Source organism: Humulus lupulus, chromosome 1 (genome assembly GCF_963169125.1).
Source record: "Humulus lupulus chromosome 1, drHumLupu1.1, whole genome shotgun sequence".
Lineage (NCBI taxonomy): Eukaryota > Viridiplantae > Streptophyta > Magnoliopsida > Rosales > Cannabaceae > Humulus > Humulus lupulus.
Window position 1 is genome coordinate 5,107,623 of NC_084793.1, and position 1,817 is coordinate 5,109,439.

A 1,817-nucleotide genomic window follows, 5' to 3' on the forward strand; every position below is an offset into this window, starting at 1 on the left:
TCACCGTTGACTGGGATATGCTCTGCTAGGGTTCGGGGACTCAGTTTTCACTGACGCCATGGCAGGTCGCGGACGGCCTCGCAAGGGGATATCTCGGAGCTCCGGTGACAGGATTTCTAGATCGGCTACGAAAAGGAAGCGAAAGGTTGTGGATCGAAAGAAGAACGGACCAACGTCTTCTGATGCGGGTCTCAAAACCAAATCAATGGCAGAGGTCTTAGGTGTGGAAGCTCTCTCTGTTTCAGAGGACGAAAATGAGGAAGAGATGAGAACTCTACCAGGTGATCTGGAGATGCGAACTGTTGAAGATACTGCTGAGATTCTTTCTTCAAAATCATCTCTTAATCGCTTGAGGATGGAAGAGACAACGCGAGCGGATTTCAAGTCGTAGTTGGCGGCAACCAAATTCTGTGCATCTCAATTGAAGAGTGGTAAGAATACTACTCCTCCAATTTTACACCCATCGACCTCTGTAATTCAAGATTTGTCTGGGAAATTTAAAGATACAACTACTGAGACTCTACCCAAGGGGACTGCGGTTAAACTCGAAATGGAGGATATCGAAGAGGAAGTGTTGTTTTGGCAGGCAGCGATGGTGTGCTATGTTCTCAGAGCGAATCCGCCATTGGGGCCTTTTGAAGGATATGCTCGTCGGATTTGGAAGGATAAGGGAGTAGACAAAGTTGGAATGCTGAAACCGGGGGTTTTCATTGTGAGATTCCAAGCAATCAATACCAGAAATGAGATACTAAATGGAGGTTACTTGTTCTTCGACAACAAACCTGTCATAATGAAGCCTTGGGATCCCTATACTGATTTTCAAAAGGAGGATGTAAGCTCGATACCGACATGGATACAGCTACATGGACTGGAATTGAAATTCTGGGGGGAGCGATCTCTTTTTAAAATTGTTGGGCAACTAGGGACTCCATTACAGTTGGATGGTATTACGAAGAACAAGGAGAGGCTTAATTTTCCACGAATTTTGGTGGAAGTGCGTATGTTTAAGGACTTTTTGGGAACTATTTCCTTTACTGATGAGATCATTCAAGTCCATGAATTAGAAGTGAAATACGAGTGGCTGCCTATAGTTTGTTGTAACTGCAAGGGGATGGGGCATGCGACAGTTGATTGTAAGAAGGGAGTCATCAAGAAAGTTTGGGTTCCTAAAGCCAAGGAGAATAATCAGTTAGAAGAGCAACAAGAGATGAGTAAAGGGGAAGTAAAGGAAGTTGATCAAGAAGGATTCCAAAAGGTTTCAAAAGGGGGTAAAATGGCTAAAACAATTGATTCATCGCTGGCTGTAACTACCTCGAACAGTTTCCATGTCTTAGATGGACCAGGGGAAAATTTGAAAAGCTTGACAGATGAGAAGTTAGTAAAGCAAGGTATTACTAGTGGAGGGGGAGGTCCTCCAATTCCTCATGGATAGGATATTAAGTTTGAATGTAAGGGGTCTCAACAACCGAAATAAACAAGTTGAGATTAAGCAATTGATCTCTAAATATCAGATTGGGCTTGTTGGGCTCCTTGAGACTCGTGTGAAAGCGAAGAATTTGGGGACAGTTTATGTAAATATGTTCAGTGGCTGGTGTTTTTCAAATAATATTCCATGGCATCAAGGTGGAAGAATTTTAATAAGCTGGAACCCGGTAGTATTCACGGTTAGTATTCTACAATGTTCAAGTCAAATAATGCATCTACAAGTTAGGCCATCGGGGCATCTTGACTCTTTTATGGTCACATTTGTTTATGCGTTTAATGAAGAGGAAGGAAGGAAAGTTCTTTGGCAGGAGTTAATAGACATTGCTAAAGGG

At 42.9% G+C, this 1,817-nt stretch overlaps 1 protein-coding gene across 1 annotated transcript; it reads left to right on the plus strand.

Annotated features, from left to right (window-relative positions):
* Nucleotides 1-550: 550 nt before the first annotated feature.
* LOC133801951 (uncharacterized) lies at nucleotides 551-1,432 on the plus strand. The gene has a single exon (XM_062243027.1). The coding sequence runs from the start codon at nucleotides 551-553 to the stop codon at nucleotides 1,430-1,432; it is 882 nt and encodes a 293-aa protein (XP_062099011.1).
* Nucleotides 1,433-1,817: the final 385 nt, after the last annotated feature.

Excerpts from the sequence above, each read along its gene's own strand:
- LOC133801951 (XM_062243027.1), top strand. The coding sequence starts at position 551 with ATGGAGGATATCGAAGAGGAAGTGTTGTTTTGGCAGGCAGCGATGGTG.